Source organism: Monodelphis domestica, chromosome 8 (assembly GCF_027887165.1).
Source record: "Monodelphis domestica isolate mMonDom1 chromosome 8, mMonDom1.pri, whole genome shotgun sequence".
NCBI classification, from domain to species: Eukaryota; Metazoa; Chordata; class Mammalia; order Didelphimorphia; family Didelphidae; genus Monodelphis; species Monodelphis domestica.
Window position 1 is genome coordinate 48,260,845 of NC_077234.1, and position 16,834 is coordinate 48,277,678.

At 39.3% G+C, this 16,834-nt stretch overlaps 2 protein-coding genes across 4 annotated transcripts in view; one reads left to right on the forward strand and one right to left on the reverse strand.

Moving 5' to 3' along the window:
- Positions 1–1,428: 1,428 nt before the first annotated feature.
- Positions 1,429–11,689, forward strand: PFN2 (profilin 2). 3 transcript variants are annotated; one of them, XM_056807178.1, is made up of 4 exons: positions 1,772–2,549; positions 5,936–6,128; positions 9,608–9,720; positions 9,918–10,056. In XM_056807178.1, exons 1-3 carry the CDS (start codon positions 2,418–2,420, stop codon positions 9,703–9,705), a joined length of 423 nt encoding a protein of 140 aa, XP_056663156.1. In that variant the 5' UTR covers positions 1,772–2,417; the 3' UTR covers positions 9,706–9,720; positions 9,918–10,056. The 3 variants fall into 3 exon arrangements, with proteins under 3 accessions (XP_001363805.1, XP_003341906.1, XP_056663156.1); XM_001363768.5 differs by having other exon boundaries at positions 1,429–2,549; positions 9,608–11,689; XM_003341858.4 differs by lacking the exon at positions 9,608–9,720 and having other exon boundaries at positions 1,474–2,549; positions 9,918–11,689.
- A 2,677-nt stretch (positions 11,690–14,366) lies between these two features.
- The window catches only part of RNF13 (ring finger protein 13), a 127,536-nt gene continuing 125,068 nt past the window's right edge, over positions 14,367–16,834 (reverse strand). Inside the window, exons 9-10 of the mRNA XM_001363858.4 lie at positions 16,313–16,393; positions 14,367–15,788 (exon numbers count right to left, since the gene is read on the reverse strand). Coding sequence (XP_001363895.1) covers positions 15,421–15,788; positions 16,313–16,393 — 449 coding nt within the window. The 3' untranslated portion in view covers positions 14,367–15,420. The remainder of the gene's footprint in view (positions 15,789–16,312; positions 16,394–16,834) is intronic.

Below are 16,834 nucleotides of genomic sequence, written 5' to 3' on the forward strand. Positions count from 1 at the left end.
CATATTATGATAGACCTGTGCTGTCTGAATCAACAATGTTTGTACAGAAAATTGTTAGCAACCAGATGATAACTACAAATGAAATGTCTTGTAAAATGTGGTGCAAAGGCAACGTTTAGTTTTTAAAAATCATAAGTTTTAAGACAGTAACACACTAGGATTGTTAGTTATAATCATTAAATGGGAGGGGAGAGCCAGCAGCATGGAGACAATACAATTTAACCCTAAAAGTGGGATACTTTGAAACCATTTGAGCCCACCTTTTATAAAATCAAGATATTTTGTTTTCAAAGTAGGAAGACAGTATTCTCTCACTTTGAAGTCATGGGAACTCAGGCTTTAGAGTTTGGAAAGTCTTTAAGCGTAAAAAGTCTAATTTCCCCATTTACAGATGAGGAAAACGAAGTCCAGAGAGACCTGCCTAAAGTCATGCAAAATAGAAGAGTGGCTCTCAAACTCAGGTTCTCAAAACCAAATCCAGCTTCTCCCATGATGCCATGCTGGTGGCATTTCATTTTTTTTTCATTCTGCTGAATTTTAGCTACATTTCAAAATATGTATGTAAAGCAGGAAAACAAAACTTCTCTACTCCCTCCCCAGCTTCTACCCTACTCAGTAAATCCACATTACTTAACAAGATCACTTTTTTTCTCTTCCTATCTCTCAAATCATGTAACATGAAGGAAGGAAGGAAGGAAGGAAGGAAGGAAGGAAGGAAGGAAGGAAGGAAGGAAGGAAGGAAGGAAGGAAGGAAGGAAGGAAGGAAGGAAGGAAGGAAGGAAGGAAGGAAGGAAGGAAGGAAGGAAGGAAGGAAGGAAGGAAGGAAGGAAGGAAGGAAGGAAGGAAGGAAGGAAGGAAAAGGAAGGAAGGAAGGAAGGTGGAGAGGGAAGGAGGAAGGAAGGAAGATGTGTATCAAAGGGACTTTGCCTTTCATCCTCTTAGTTTTGAGTCTGAGTCCGGACTAAGCCCGTGTTTAATTTTAGCACCTCATGACTGTTAAATGACAAATTCGAGGTTGACTTCGGTGCCACACTGCACACCATCAGCATTCATGTTGCCGGAATCCTAGTTACCAGGACTATCTTACCCTCCATAAAGTGCAGCAATGCTCCCATGTGCACCCTGCCTGCCTTTTTATTCCATTTCCCCTGGTTTATCCTGCCCTAACAATACTTTCTGAATGATCGAGGTCAGAGAACCACAAAAATTTATAATGATTACCTCAGTCTTAAGAATTCATTCTTTATTTCGGACAGATTAGGAGTGTTGGGATGTACCAAATTAATGTCGTGTACCTAGGACAGGCAGGTGTTGGTAGGAAAAGAATCGGGGAAACGAGGCGCGGTGCGAATGCTGCGTCCCCCACCCACCCCCACCAACGCACATACATAACTCGATACACAAATGAGGAAACAAAAACTTTGTTCATTCTTGGAAGGGATCCTCGAATTTGGTTTCTCCTGACAGCACAGTGAGGACAAAACCTCGATGGCTGATTACCCGGCGGGCCCCACAGACCAGGTTGTGCTTGGGGACCAGCAGATCCAGAGCCAAGCTTAGGGCTCTCTAAGCCCAAGGACTGGCCAGGATTCCCCAACCCCTCCCCCACCCCTTCCCCGGAATCCCAACAAAGGAGCCCAGCGATCCCCCACAGACTGCCGGAACCCCTCAGGCTTTGGACTTAGCCCGCACGGCCCCACGGGCAGGCAGAGAACCCAGGGAGGAGGCGGAACCGCCCACCCCCCGCCCCCAGCTGTAGCCGCACCTCGCCAGCCCGCAAAGCATAGCGTCGAGCTCGCGGACAAGGTCAAGGTCGCGAGGGGCTCCCCGAGGCTCTTGGAACCGCCTTCCCCCCTCTCAGAGGGGGCCGAGGGGGAAGGTAAAAGGAACGGACGCGCCTGCTCCCTCCGCCTCCGCGGCGAGCCCGGGCCCCGTAGGCGCCTCCCGCCGGGAGCAGGGGACAGAGGGGGGAGGAGGAGCAGGAGTGGAGCGCGCACTTCGCACGTGGCTGTCGGCATTGAGTATCCCTCCGCGTTCGATCGTTGCCTCGCAGCGGCGGAAGGATCCGTCCTGCCCGCGCGCACGCTCTCTCGCTCGTGCCCGCCCTGCCTGAGCCGAGGCTCCGTGGTCCCGGCCGGCCTCTCACTTGAAGCGGGGACGCGTCGGGCGCAGCAGCGTCGGCAACAGAGCAGCACGAGGGGACGCGGAGCGCGACGAGCCGCCGCCGCCGCCTCAGCCGCGGGGGAGCACGCCGGCCCTGTCTCCCGGCCTCGTCTCCGCCGCCTCCGCCCGGCCCGGCCCGGCTCGGGGGTGGTTCTGTGCCTGCGCAGACCCTCCGCCCCGCTCCCGCCTGCCCGCCCGCTCTTCGGCCCGCGCCCGCTCCTCGCCCCGCTGCAGTGCGGAGGGAGGGCTCGAACATGGCTGGCTGGCAGAGCTACGTGGACAACCTGATGTGCGATGGCTGCTGCCAGGAGGCCGCCATTGTCGGCTACTGCGACGCCAAGTACGTGTGGGCGGCCACCGCCGGGGGCATCTTTCAGAGCATCACGGTAAGCGAGGGGCGCCCAGGCTGGGCCCGGAGGGGGCTACTGTGAGAAGGGCGCCCGGGGCTCTGAGAAGCTCCCCCCTCCCAAGAAAGGAGCTGCAATAGGGGAGGGGGCGTGTGGGGTTCTGGGAGCCCCCCCCTCGGAGGAGGAGACTGCAATAGAGGAGGGGGCGCACCCCTAGGAGAAGGAAGCTGCAGTAGGGGAGGGGACCGTGGGCCCTGTGCGCTCCCCTTCTTGCTTTTGCTGGCCCGGATGCTGGGTACTTAGCCCCCGTTAGGGTGTCTCCCAAGTCAGGGCCATCTTCACATCCTCTCCATCCATCCATCCATCCATCCTTCCTTCCATCCTTCCATCCATCTCCGCATCCCTCCCGCACTACCCCCCCCCCAACTTCTAGCATCCTGGAGGAAGGTTTAGGATGGTGATGGAGGTGGGACGGAAAGGAGCATCGGCAAAGAGGAGCCGCCTCCCCCTTCTGGATCTCTTCTTAACCCCCCACTCACCTACCCGGCAATTTTGGGATCGGGGAGCTAGAATATCTTGATTCTCAACCTAAAAACGAGACTGAACTAGTTTCTCAAGTGGTGGGATTCTCACATTGTTTCATTCCCTTCCCCCTCCCTTAAAAAAATGTAACCCTTTTTTGCCCCCTTCCAGTTATAAGTTACTCATGGATACCAATTAAGATCGAGAGGAGGAAAAGGAATTTTTAATAACTCCTTTCTCTTCCATCCCTAACTATCTTACCTGGAAAATCTTGATTTATTCGAACGCGTAGGATTAGCTCTTAGGAGAACTAATCCTGTGTGTTCGGGGAATCTATTTTGCTCTCTGGCTTGACATATGTGCATACATGCGTGTGTATCTGTGTTTATATGAGAAAATGAAAGGAAAGCTTTGTGTATGTATGTATAAAATGCTGGCGGAAAGCTTTAGGTATTTATGCATATATAGTGTGTTTGTATGTATAGATACATGCATACACATGCACATATGTATGTGCGCATATATGTATCTGCCTAGCCAGTTAGCTGCAAAAACCGATTCCCTGGATAAAGGGTATGTGTGTTTTATATGGAATCTATAAATATCCTTAGTTGGAAGGATGTTGCCGGTGTGTTGATAGGAAGAGCGGGGATGGGGATGGAGCCAGAGGGTACTTTACCCAATTTATGCTTCTCTTTCTTTTCTCTTCCCCACCCCCATCTCTGTGGTCTGGAGGTTCACATCCCACTGTAGACCGATGCAATATTGCCGGGTTTTTTTTTTGTTTTTTAATTGCACTTTCTCAGGGAGCCCAGAAACCAAGTGTTAGCAGGAATAGAAGGAATTGCTGAACCAAAATGGGGAAAATACCTCAAGCCCCTACCGACAACGGCAGCAGTTTTTGCTGGTTTGTCGGTTCATTTTTGCCCACCTGCCAGCTTTGGGGTAATTTAGTGTGATGGAAGGGAGAAGGGTAACCCCACCACCACCCCTACCAGTTAGGGATAGGAGGACCGTTATGTACTCATATGTCTGTAGCTGAGAGTTTAATTGGCTCCACTAGGTTAAGGAATTGCCGGCAATGCGGCTTGGGGTGGGAGGAGGAGGCCGGGCAGAGGGAATTCTCAGTCTTTGCGTAGGTTTTCCTATGTCTTGGCCTCTAGTGCTTGCCGCAGACTTAAGCGGTTTCACGTAGATGTCTTTCGTGAATCCCAACCTTATCATTGACACCAGTTTTTTTTTTTTTTAATATCCTCCAAAATGGCGAACTTCCATTAATTTCACAATCCATATACCTTTTTTTCCTCCATCCCTTGGGAGGGATTAATCGTTTTTATCCCCATCCCGATGTTTGTAGTTTAATTCCTAAAAGGAAGTCTTTTAGGAGGGTGGGAAGTTTTCAGTTGGTTATTTTAATAATTTGAGCACATTAATTCTCTCAGGAGGGAAGATTTGGTTTAGATTAATTTATGCTGTGTGTATATTTGCTTGTTACTACTGTTTTTATTGCGTGCATTTATCATATTTTAGGCAAAAGCAATAGCTCATTTGCTTAGAGCATTAGTGAGGGATGGGAGGTGATGGCCTTAGTTACCATATGTTTAAGGAATTTCTGCCATTTAATCTTTAGCTACCAGTCATTATTGCTGTCTATTTCTGCCCATAGATCTCCAGCATAAATCAGTGAAATTGTGTCAAGAGTTTTGCCTTTTTTCTTTACTTTCACCATATCTCATTTTTCCTCTCCAGCATTCTAAACTGTAATATTTTTGCTTTGTGAGTTAATGGCATTTAAAGAATAATCTTGGACAGTAGTCCCTTAAAATTTCCTATACCTGTAGTGGACTAATGTTAAAAGGAAAACCCTGAGGACTGGCATCTGGTGATCAAGTTTCTTTTTACTGCTCTCAGCCTTCTTCTGCCTTTGTGTGACTTGCTGCTGTCTGGCTGGGCAGATTCCCAGAGTGTGCTTGGAGATGGCAGGGCCTGCTATGACTCTGCAGTTCTGATGGGGGCGATGCCTTCTTTCTAGAAAGCATGTTTTCTTCTCAGGCCCATTGGCCACCTTACTTTATTCTTCCGCTTACCTCCATTTTCTGTTCTTTTGCCAGTGACTATCCCAGGGCTACAGAAAGAATTCTCTTTCCTATTGCCTGAGAGCTCATTATCAAAAATGGGGGAGGGTAGAAAAGGGATTGGTGAAATGAAAAGAATAGGGATGAGGGAGATAATGGCTAAAAAGAAAAAAAACATGACTTTTAGAAATATGCAATCCTTATGAAGTTCTTATGTATTGAGCCATTTCTTTCAAGCAAAAATACCAACTAAGAATGCTCTTATTGTAAAGACTTTGTTAGGAAACTTAAGGACTGTGATCTTCTTGGGTAATAGAGATAAGTCATGAATTCATTTGGGAAAAAAGCTTTATCTGAATCTGTATTGGATAAGCTTTTTATGGGTATTTGACATGTTCTAAATATAATTTCTTACTTTATTATAATAAATACAAATGCATGTTATAAAGAGAAATGTAACTTGTAAACAGTAAAAGCTATGAAATGATTTTAGCATGTCTGTGGCTTTGAAAATCTTAATTTATATGATTGCTTTTCAGTTAGCAAGCTCTGCCATTAATTATGTCCTTGGTGGGGATTCCCATTTTATTAAAATTTAGTTAAAATTGTTTAGTTTTATAAATTAGTTGTGAAAGTTTTTAACAAAGCTATGAATTGGACAGAGCTACATTTTTATTTTTATTTGATTCCACATAGTGAAATTTGGAGGCCTTGATAACTTAGCAACATGGTTGCTAATTTGACTTGCTGAATTTTATGGTTTTGACATTTTAAAAGAATGTACTGACCTTTTTTGGGGGGGGGGGACTTGGTTTTGTTTTTTGGCAGCCAATAGAAATAGACATGATCGTAGGAAAAGATCGAGAGGGTTTCTTTACCAATGGTTTGACTCTTGGTGCAAAGAAGTGCTCAGTAATCAGAGATAGTCTGTATGTCGACGGTGACTGCACAATGGACATCAGGACAAAGAGTCAAGGTGGTGAACCAACATATAATGTTGCTGTAGGCAGAGCTGGCCGAGGTAAGTAAGAAGTCCTTCTAAAAACAAAGTAGTTACTAAGGTGATCAGTTAATTGCTATTGCATTGCCACCTTATAACTTGCATCCCTTTTTAAATGTCTTATAAAGGTTAATCCATTTTTAAACTATTAAGATGGTTTCCATGTATTGTGTGGCACTAGATGACAAATGTACTAAAATTTCCCATCTAATGCTAAATAGGTCTAATTGTCATTCTAAACTTGAATATATTCTGTATTAGCACCAATTTTCATAACATTTGCAAATTTCATAAATGTCATCCACATTTCTTTTCAAAATGCTTGGCATGATTCTAATGGTGGTGGAATTAAACTGTACAAAATGACTGAGCAAATTAATAGATGGAATGATCTTAGAATCCTAGATTTAAGAGCTGAAGGGACTTAAATAACTTTCCAAAGATCACTAGGTAAGAGGTAAAATTAAGGTTTAGCCTATGTCCTCTGCTTCTAAATTCATTGTTCTACCCATGGTACAACACTGCCTTTCTATATTTAATTTTATCCAGTATGCCCTTTTTAGCTTTTTTATTTGTTATTCTTTCCTGTTTTTACTTTTAAAAATTCATTTTATTACTTTGTTACTTTATTAGATAGAAAAATTAATTATGGAATCTTGGAAGAGGCCATCTAGTTTACATAGGAATCTCTACCAGAAGAACATCCTTGACAGCTAGTCCTGTATTCTGTGCTCATTACCTCACAGATCAGCTTATTCCATTTTTAGATTGTTTTTAACTCCCATAGATTCCTAGAGCAGCACTAAGGTTCTAATCCTTATTTTACACAAAAGAGAATTCTGATTCAGTGAAGTAATATGACCTGTCCAGGTTTGCATAGCTACCAGGTAGACATGGGTCAGAACCAAATATTCTGACACTAATGTTGGTTAGAAAGTTCTTCCATATGTTGGGAGCCAAAATCTATTCCCTCTAACTCATCATAGTTCTGTCTTCTGTGGAGAGACACAACCCTAACCCTTCCTTTTTATGATAACCCTTTAAATGTTTGAAGGAAACAACCACCCTTCTTCTCCCTACATCATTTTTCCACTATGCTAAACATAGCAATTTCTTCAGCCTTTTATGTGATGTGGTCTCCTTACTAGCCTCTAGATTAGCTTCAATTTGGTAGTACTAAAATGTGCTCAGAACCAAATACAGTATTCAGATGTGGAAAGATCATAGAATATGGTTGAGGTCATTCCTTCCTTATTCTAGAAACTGTGTTTTTATCAACGTGTTTTTCTTTGTCACTTTTTGGCTTAGTGAATTTGCAGTCAGTCAAACCCCTATTTTCCCCCTCATGTTTCTTTCCCATTCTAGTATAGTTTGTTTTTTTTTGTTTGTTTTTTTATTTTTAGTTTTGACTTCAAAATATATGCATTTACATATATCCTCTTAAATTTTATCTTCATTATATTCATTTTGGAGGGCTTTATTCTCAGCCTTCCCTCCAGGATATGTCATCCTTAAATTTGATAAGTATGCCTTAAATTTTCATCTAGGTCACTGATAAGTTGCAGTTATTTCATTTTGCTATTAGGTTACTTGAGGTGCTTAAAATGAAGATTTTAGATGATTAAATTTTCCATCCTATCACTATTATCAAATCTTGATTGTTTTAATTTCTAAAATCCTTTAGTACTGAGCATGAGAACATACCACATTTGAGAATACTTAGATTTTAAAATACCTAGGGAGCCAAAATTCTTTTTCTTACAGTAGTCTGATAACTAATTCAGGTGTTTTTTTAACAGCCCCTGCCAAATTCTAAGACTTTTATTCAGTAAACTTACAAGGACTAAACCCATGCTACTTTTCAGGGAATTGTGCTAAAAATATCTGGTATTTGTTATTGTTTCAGGTGTTGTGTAAAATCTACTTTACAGCACACAGGTGTTGTAAAATAAAATTCTATAGGTTCTAAAAGCTAATTTTTTTAAAAAGGAAAATCTTTATCTTTTCTAAAAGAGTTTGGAACATTTTGAAAATAGTACAGCATTTATGAACTAAACATCCAATAAATCTCTTATTAGCTTTTCATTTGCAGTGTGATTCTAATGACAAAGTTATTTAAATAAATTACTTATAACTTCTGGTAGTTGAGATTAATGGGATGTTGGATTTTTTTAACCTCTAACATATTTAGATAAATACAGATGGATTCTAAATGTTAGATGAATATAGGTATTAGTCACCAGTTTCACCAAGTAGGTCTGCCTCATCTCTCCATTAGATACATAACCTCTCTAGTCCTCATTGTCATCTCTAATATTGGATACAAACATTTGTACCACTTGTTTCATGGCTTCATTCACAGAATCATATTTAGATTTGACAAAGAATTTGTAGGGATTCCTAGAAAATTCAGTTTCCTATTGTAAGGATAAAATGAAATAGCAAGTGCCATGTTAAGTGTAGGCTGTTTAAAACACAACAATAACAATACACCCCAAACTTGTTCTTAAACCATTTCCTTTTAAGTCCCCTTTTGATGCCTTTCAGTGTATTAATAACTGAGTTCTTGAAGCTTTGGTAGGTCCAACCAAACTAGAAATATTTCAAGTATGGGCACATCCTGGCAATAGATTGATTCTGTAATCCAAGGACCAGCTAAATCTGGCAAGACTCATCATCAGGATATTGACAACTAGAAGATACGTTTTTCTTTTAGCTTTAGCACCTCTTCTGGAAGAATTATGTAATCTAATCTATGTAGCTTTGTGAATGCTTGTAGAAAACACAAATATAATTTTACTGACATCTAGAGGCAGTTAGCATAAATTTGGATACTCATACCCATACACTCACTTTGTTTTTAAAGCTAGACTGTATTATATAGATATACCTCTTATTTATTCAAGGTGGTTGGTTAATAGGTGGACCAGTAAGTAGAGACCTTAAAGGCTATTGAAACTGAAAGTGGATGAACATTGTTAACTCTTAAATTAGCCCTCCATTTAGCAATAAAAGGCTAGTTTACCTAACTTTATTGGTCATTTTTAAAGTAGTAAAGTATTTTAAAGTATTAGAGAAAAAATTATGAATATAGTTGGGAAAATGTGTACTTCCTATTAAATAGAACAGCACCTAGTCTAACAGTTATTACTGGCCTGGAAAGTTTTTCTTGTCGTGGTTTTCTTCTATAACATACAGGTTATTATTTCTCCTTTATTTGTACAGCATTCCCAACTATTCCAAGGTTTTTCAGTGGTCACAATATTTGCTGTGCATGCGATTGTAGCTTCTAGCCAGCTTGAATAAGCCAATAAAACTTTCAGTTCTGTTTTGGAGTAATAACTTTCTAAATGATCCATTTGACACCACTACTTGGTAGCTCATGGAGAACCAGCTTAATATAACTTTTATTAGTTTTTATTCCATGTGCTGTCTGCTAAACTTACATGACTTTCTTGTCTAACACTTCTTTTGAAACACTTTTCTTTTTTCTCTTTCAGTCTTGGTCTTTGTAATGGGCAAAGAAGGGGTCCATGGAGGTGGATTGAATAAGAAGGCATACTCAATGGCCAAATACTTGAGAGACTCTGGGTTCTAGCTGCTAGGCAAAACTGTTAAGTATTAGGGGGATTGCTCTTAAACTTTCCTTATTGTAAGCGTAAGTCTTCATTCTGGAAATTTTATTAGCAGTGCAGGTGATGGGGTTATGAACCTGTGTCTTCTTTGTATCCCTTTGTTGGTGGGGAAAGGTGTTTTTGTTTTTGTTTCATAAGTAATTCTGTTCACTTTTTGTTTCCTTGTGTACTCCAGCATTGGTTATAGTCATGGGAAAGGAAGGTGTCCATGGAGGGACACTGAACAAGAAAGCATTTGAACTCGCTTTATACCTGAGGAGGTCTGACGTCTAAGCAGCCTCTCCCCATCCACCTAGCAACTGTCTTCATCACCACCCCAGTTATGTTCATAGTGCTACCAGACTGTAGTTGGTAGTTCATTTGTTTTTATTTACCTATTCTCTAATGTCATGATTCTGTTTATCCAAATGGATCATTTGTATGTTAACCACTGTATGTAATAGAAACCCTTATCTGGCACCATTATTGCAGCATAATAATGATATGCATGATACCTTGAAATTTGGGGGGGAGGGGGGCATGCCAATTTGGGCATTGCTTTATTTTAGCAATTAGTGGGATATTGAGACTACTAAAATAAGTTTTAACACTAATAAGCGAGGTGCCGATTGTACAATCTCTAATTTGATCAATGTCTTTTCAGCACTTTGAGCAATTACATGGCTCCTTTAGTCTTCCTTTTATAGAGCATGGTTGGGAGGAAAAAGTGCATGCATCTCTCTTCTCCCCTCCCCACATCCAGTATTTTGTTTGCTTCCATCTAACTCATGCAGTGCCTGGATTATTCAGCTATTTTAACACCATCTTTATTTATGAGCTGCTGAGAATTGCAGGATATTTTGCCTTAGTATTGTTGTTGTACTCCAGTAGAGACAAAGTTTTTTTCTGTAGTGTCTAGAACAAACACTACTTTGAGCACAACGGCAAACAAGAGCAAAAGGTGCAAAAGGGCACACTTCCTCTGGATCTTATAGAAACTGTCTGGATTGACTCCCCTGGGACTTCCATCACTGCAATAGCTCAGGCACTTGAGAGGTCTGTGTCTGTCTTTTCTTTTTCATATCAGCTCCTGTTTCCTGTTTGTTAAAAGTTGATTTATGAAAGGCTGCCATCATGGACATTAGATACCCCAACATAACCATCTGGAGTGTGTCCAATTTTTTCATAGGACCAATTTTAATTTGCAGCTTGGGTTTTTGTATGAAATTATGTTGTTATCGTGGAAAAAACTGCCACCTTCAGCTACATATACTGGTAGTCTAGACTGACTTATTTTGGTCTGATCACTGATTGGTAAAAAGTAAATGGAATTGCTGCTTTAATACCAATATTTGGATGAGGGTTGGAAGTTTTATGAGCTAAAATAGTTGAAATAGATGCATTTCAAATTTTAAAACCTGCATTTGGCCTGTCACACCCTTGCTGTGGAGTAAATCTGCCTTGTGCTCTAGTCATCCAAAATATGTGTAACCAAGCTGTCAGTTCAAAGCACGGAACTAACTTGTATGTTCATTTAAAAAATAATAATAAAAAACAAATGAAGACTTCTGTACAAAAAATAAATGGGAGATGGTATTGGTTGGAATAACTGACTTGGCTGTCTTGTGATGAATTTTTTAATATGTATTCTGTGCCATACTGTTGTTAAAAATGAACTGTTGCTATTGTGAGATGGATCTTAACTAACCCATTAAGGGTTTCTTATTTTGAATGGCACTATTTTAGGGACATTATCGTATTTGCTTCTATTGTTTGGGCCTTGTGGATAATGTACAGATTTAAAAAAAAAAATCTTGTTGCTGATTTATCCATTTCTTTCCCTGCACTTTGTTACATCTGGGATACAGTCTAACTCATCTGATTTAATATGCATTTCAAAAAATGCCATAACTATTAAAACACCTTGTTTACAGACAGATGAAATAAATTTATTCCAACCAAATAAAATCTAGGCTCATGTTGTCTATGTAATGTATGAACTTCCTGCTCCAATTGACACTGCATATCTATTCTCCCTCTTCATAAGAATTGGATTATATACTTTCCCAAATTCCACTGTAAATGAACAAAACATGGTCCTAACAAAAATCTCTAGCTGATTTGACCACTTATTCAATACTAGGTTAGGATAGTCCCTAAAAATCAATCGTGGGGATTTACTAATAGATCTGTGACCTTCTGGCTATGGGTGCTTAATCCATTAATACAGACCAACCCATCCATGCCATCATCTAGTCGCACTCTTGCAAATTTCAAAATCTTCCAGAGGGGGGGCTCTGTCCAAGGTGCTGAGGGAAGTCTCTCAATAGGGAATAAAACCCAGGAAGCATGCTGGCTGTGTTTGTTATACCAGTTGTTAGATATAAATGACATTTGTCATGGATTCTTTTTCCTCCTTCAATTCTGGGGATCTTTTCCCTCCTTTTATCTAAAAGTTAAAAGTCAGTGTAGTGGAGACACAACCTGGGAAGCCAAGAACACTTGAGTTTGTATCTTGCTTTACCCGCATGACCCAGGGAACATCTTGTCACTATAGCTCTCAAGACTTAAAATCACAAAGCAGCCACTAGTAGAGGCATTTGCCAGTGAAACTACAAATTCAATCTTTGTTGTTTCTAGGTAGAATTAAGTTGTATTTTATCTTCAGGATTATTCTAAATGGTGTTGGGGAAGATTCCTGGAGGACTACCCGTTACCTGAAATAAATGAGGGCATTTGATTGGAGCTCTAAGGCCCTTTGTATAGCTCAAAAGTTCCATGACACTTGATGTGAAAACTTTACTGAGTTTGTGCCAATTTAAGACTGGCTAAGTATTTTTTAAAATAGTCAACCAGGTAGGAAATCATACCTTGATTGACAATGGGACCTCATTACACATTTGAGAGCTTAAGAGATGAGCTGGGATGCAAACTGCTGTCACTAGGGATACCCAATGCAAGAGGCTCTTCACCTTGTGATACCTATGTGCCAGACACTGCCAACATGACTATAATTTCATGATTTTGTATAGTTGTCACTGCATTCTTCTTCTGGTCCTACACACTTCAAATTGATTCAAAATCTATGCAAGAAACGACACTGTCAAGTGGTCTAAGATCAAGTCTATTCTCATGAGAAAACTGTGTCAACTAGTAAAGTGTTAATGTTATTTGTTCCTTCCACACTAACACTATTTGATATTATGTCATTCTTGGGCCACTGATAATATACCCACAAGTAATTCAGTAATATTTTGAATTGTAAATTTATTACTATCAGAAATTGAGCTCTGTCAAGAGTGTACACCATAGTTTTGCAGAAACAACCAAATTATTAAAGATCATGGATTTTAACCTAGAATTTCTGATCTATTCCAACTTGCCTATTTTTCCAGATGAGTAAACAGACTCAGAGAAATGTAATGATTTGCCCAGGGATGGTCACAGTTGAGTTTGAAACCTGTCAAGAGATGCCACAGAGCACCAAGCTTGGATTCAGGAAGACCTGAATTCAAATGTGGCTCCAAACACTTATGACTTGTATGACTAGGCAAACAAAACACTTGGCCTTCATTTCCTATAAAATGGAGATAATAATAAAAATAATACCTCTCAGGGTTGTTATGAGGATCAACTGGAATAACTATAGAGTGCTTTAGCACCGTACCTGGCACCAAGTATCTACAGAAATGTTAGCTCTTATTGAGAACTTGAAAAGAATTCAAAAAGGAGCTGTTTAATGTCCTGAGTAGGGTTGTTAATTGAGAATGCTACATAAAGCAAACTTATTCCAGTGTTTTGTTGTGGGGCAGCTGGGTGGCTCAGTGGATTGAGAGCCAGAACTAGAGATGGAAGGTCCTAGATTGAAATCTGGCCTCAGACACTTCCTAGCTGTGTGAGCCTGGGCAAGTCACTTAAGCCCCATTGCCTAGCCCTTACCACTCTTCTACCGTGGAGCCAATACACAGTATTGACTCCAAGACGGAAGGTAAGGGTTTTAAAATAAATAAAATAAAATAACATTTGTCTTGTAAAGGAAAAGAAACTCCAACTTAAAGTTACTCTGAACTTTAAAGACCATCACAACAGGCCCTTTCTTCATGTGGGACAAGTTGGAAAGAAACTTACCAGGATATAGTGATTCGTTTCTTTACAAGTAGATTCTTGAAAAGCAAAAAACATAATTCAATAGATTTGAGACACAATATCCTTGAAATGGACAAAATTTTTTCCTTTTCATATATAACTCTAATGTGCTTTTCCTTTCTTGTGGCTAAAAGGGATTTTTCCACCTGACACAAAACAACTTTATAAATGAAGTTAATAGAAGAATTGGCTCACTAAAAATTTACAAACCATAATTTTTCAAGAATATCAGTTTCAAAAACAGACTACCAGCTGTACTTTAAGCAGTAAATCAAAGTTAAAATGAAAGTTGAGTTTCTTTAGCATATACAGACAGTTCCAGTATCTATATAGTCATCAAGGTCACATCATCTAGAATAACAATGTGTGTGCACATGTGCGTGCTCATACATGTGCACATACACACACAACACAACTAATTTCTTGGTTATACTTTTGCAGCACTTCATAAATAGAAATGTTAACAAATATACAAAGTGTACAACATATCAACTAGAACTTAAAGTGGAAAACATGTTTATTAACTTTCAAACTTCCCTCATACAAGGCCATAAAAAATTATCTTATTTTCATTATACATGAGTCTAACTTCTTTCTACATAGTTACAATGGCATATATATTTATAATTTAGCTTTTCATAATACATTGTTAAAGTACATCATGAGTTCTGTTAAATATAAGCACTCATTTTCAAATCAAATACTTGAAAAAATTTTCTCTTTGTACATAGTTTAGGAGATTAGCATAAGATGCTCTTTATTAAGAGGTATATGATCAGAAGATCAACCAAACTTTTGATAAAAATTTAATTAGTATTTCTATGCAGTGCTGCTTATCTTTTTGCTTTGGTCACACAAATACCCCTTTAGTCCTGAAAATTAAGTCAATATAAAAGTAGGGCCATATTAGTTTAGCTAGCTGCTGGATCAAACTAATATTCAACACTAACTATTAAATATAAGAACCATCTTAATTTTGAGATTTTCTGCACTCTACCACAAACCGCTATCTTTCTGGCATAAAATACTATTTGCAAATATGAAAGAAAATTCTTTTACTGAGTATTTCTTTTTCATTTTGTAGTATCCATGAGAAATATACTGAATAGCCTAACCTGTCGATAATGCTGGCAGCTTAGGGGGAACCCACAAGTTGACACCAAAAATTCTGGGAAATTGGGCTAGGCCATGCATGGTGTGGCAGCAGAATTCATCATGGTAATAAATATATCTAGCCTTCACTAGAAACCGTACTTATAGTGGCTTTTCTTTTTGGCTATATTCCATTCTAAAAAGAGAATGATGCTTAAGGTCCAGCACCTTGATAATGTTATGCTTCAGTTACAAGAAGTGTGCTTCTTGTGGATGAATACCTGATATTAAAAAAAAAAAAGGTAATCTGATTAAACCATAGAATACACAAAAAGGCCTCTCTTATAGAAATAACTGAAGGGGGAATGGACAATGAAAGTATATACTAAAATACACATAAAGGGATAAGCTGATCAACAAATATTTTCATATAAGGTATGAAGATGAATAGAATTTTAAGTTCAAACCGTATTTGCTATGTTGTAATCCCTTTCACCATTAGGCTGCAATTGGACAATCACACTCTCTTCATTCATTTCATTTTCTGCATCACTACTATCAATATCTTCATTGTCATCCTCCTCCTCATAGTCTGAAGATTCTGTCATATTCTGATGGGAATGAGATTCCGATAAAGCCCCAAACGACTGGGCACTAACGGAAGCTAATGGTCTAAGTAAAGGGGTATGTTCTGAGACTTCATTCTCTTCTTGACTACTATCCGTGTCAGAGTCTGAATCTCCTTGAGAAGGAACAACTTTCTGTTTACATACTGGGCAAGTTTTCTTGGTTTTAGTTAGCCAAGGATCCACACACTTGCAGTGATACGCTGTTGAGAGAAAATACACATCATTTGGTTGGAAAAATGCACTTGAATATATGTTGTTGTTTTTGCATTAGATTGTCCTATATTAATTACAAACTTGGAGTAAAAATCCACTGGGACACTGGAATTTAGATTTTCTTCTGAATATAGTTGCTCAGCCCAATCCATTCTACCATTCCCTCTAGAGAACATTGTCATCTTCCCCTATTAGTATATAAGCTTCTTAAGGGCAGGACTATTGTATCCATCTATATTTGAATCCACAGTGCACATGGTAAGCACTTAACATACATCTTTTCACTCATTTTTTCATGCAGGCTTTATGAGATTTTTTCATGAAGGAACAGAAGACATGAAAATTTAATTTAATTTCTATATTTTTAATTTAATTTCTATAAGGTTTTTTTCCTCAAACATTTAAAATCTGAATTGTATCTATTCCACAAATAGAATGTAGATTCTGTACTAAGATATTTAATAAATATGCTGAATACATGATTTGAAAACCAATCTGGAGTTACTCATACCATGAGAACAAGGAAGGATTCTGAGTTTGTCTCCATCTTCATATTCATCTAGGCAAATGGCACATACGTCATATTCATCTCCTATGATACAAAGTTGTAAATAAAAATTATATTACAAGATTGACAGCTTGTCATAACTTGTCAAGCACAAAAAATTAGTCCCTACTTGATTATTTTAAAGACATTTTGGGGGCAGCTACGTGACTAAGTGGATAGAGTGCCAATGCTGGAGATGGGAGGTCCTGGGTTCAAATGTGACCTCAGATACTTCCTAGCTGTGTGACATTGGGTATGTCACAACTCCAATGACCATTTTTTCCCCTTGGAACCAATGTTCAGTATCTAATGTATTGATCCCAAGCCAGAAGGTAAAAGTTTTGGATTTTTTTAACATTTTAAGATGGATTATTGAGGGCTGGGAGAGAAGCATGCAATTCTATTCCTTATTTGACATAAAATACTGATATTTGGAAATTTAAAACATCTTTATTCAAATAATTAATATCTATCTAAAATGCACAT

Coding starts and splice junctions, on each gene's coding strand:
- PFN2 (XM_001363768.5), top strand. CDS start 2,418: ATGGCTGGCTGGCAGAGCTACGTGGACAACCTGATGTGCGATGGCTGC. Junction 2,550..5,935: donor GCATCTTTCAGAGCATCACG/GTAAGCGAGGGG, acceptor GTTTTTTGGCAG/CCAATAGAAATAGACATGAT. Junction 6,129..9,607: donor TGTAGGCAGAGCTGGCCGAG/GTAAGTAAGAAG, acceptor TTTCTCTTTCAG/TCTTGGTCTTTGTAATGGGC.